We start from the raw sequence: 1,090 nt of genomic DNA, 5'->3' as shown, positions 1-1,090 counted from the left end.
AGACCACAAGTAGGTAGAGATGTAGCCTTTGGTCCTGTCCCATCATAGCCCAAAACTCAAGGACTCAGGGGCAGAGGCTATTGGTGCAGGGACAATCTCACTGCCCATAGAGACCTGGCTACATTAAGGTGGAAGAAGTGTGTCCCTCTCTGAGCCTCAGTTTCCCCACTGATTAGCTGGAGAGAGTGGATCTAATAGTCTCCCTGGTCCCTTCCAGCTCTGCCTGCCCATGCGGCTGTGACCCACCTGCAGGGGTGAGATCAGCCAGTCGCCAGCAGAGACTGGACACCACCCAACAGGCCTCTTATTACCCACGGAGCAGGGTGAGTGGGACATCCCTGAAGTTGGGGTGGGAACTCAGGTCTTGCAAAAAGGCAGGGCTACTCTCCCCCTTCCCGGCAGAAGCAGGAGATGCGGACGCGGCCGTGGTCTGTCTGCCAAGACCCTGAATCTGTCAGTCAGGGAAGCGGCTGCTCCAACAGACTTGCGCAGGAGAGAGAGGGCCCCACGCAGCTCCAAGCCCCAGCTCGGCCTTATGGCCAGAGGAAGAGGGGTGGGGGGAGAGGTTGCTCCATCTTACAGTAGTGTCTTGGGATGGGGTCGCCTCTTTGTTCTCCTCATCAGGGGTGGGTGGGGAGGTTCCAGGACCCAGCGACCAGGTCACCAGCCCATCATGCCCTCCTGCAGGTGGCTCAGCTCCTGAGCAGGGGCGTGGTAGGGGTCAGTCGGTTTGAGGCGCCCGGAACTCGGGCATGCTCCAGGTCCGGGGCGGCGGCTGCGTGTCCCGCTCCACGTCCTCGGAGATGGTCCGGATGTCGCTGGCGAACGGGGAGATGCGCGCGCGGGTCTTGAAGGTGGCCAGGCCGCCGCGGGGCCGCAGACTCCACTGCCGCGTCAGCCTGTGGGCCTCCTCCTCCTGCTTCATCCTCTCCAGGACTTCCTGCAGCACCGAGCGGAAGAGCCGGGACACCTCCTGCACCTCGGGCTCGTGCTCTGCCACCAGCTGCCGGAACCTGGGCGGGAGGGGGAGGGGCAGGGCACGATGGGGCCACGCACCGGGTACCGCGCGACAGGCGCATGGCAGCCTCTA

At 63.4% G+C, this 1,090-nt stretch overlaps 1 protein-coding gene across 1 annotated transcript in view; it reads right to left on the bottom strand.

Annotated features, from left to right (window-relative positions):
- Positions 1 to 721: 721 nt before the first annotated feature.
- Positions 722 to 1,090, bottom strand: part of RD3 (retinal degeneration 3) — a 3,055-nt gene continuing 2,686 nt past the window's right edge. The window contains exon 2 of the mRNA XM_012638329.1: positions 722 to 1,013. Coding sequence (XP_012493783.1) covers positions 722 to 1,013 — 292 coding nt within the window. The remainder of the gene's footprint in view (positions 1,014 to 1,090) is intronic.

This window comes from Propithecus coquereli, unplaced genomic scaffold, assembly GCF_000956105.1.
Source record: "Propithecus coquereli isolate 6110/MARCELLA unplaced genomic scaffold, Pcoq_1.0 Scaffold129, whole genome shotgun sequence".
Classification (NCBI taxonomy): domain Eukaryota; kingdom Metazoa; phylum Chordata; class Mammalia; order Primates; family Indriidae; genus Propithecus; species Propithecus coquereli.
The sequence above is the reverse complement of the archived record's forward strand: the minus strand, read 5'-3'. Positions and strand labels throughout refer to the sequence as shown.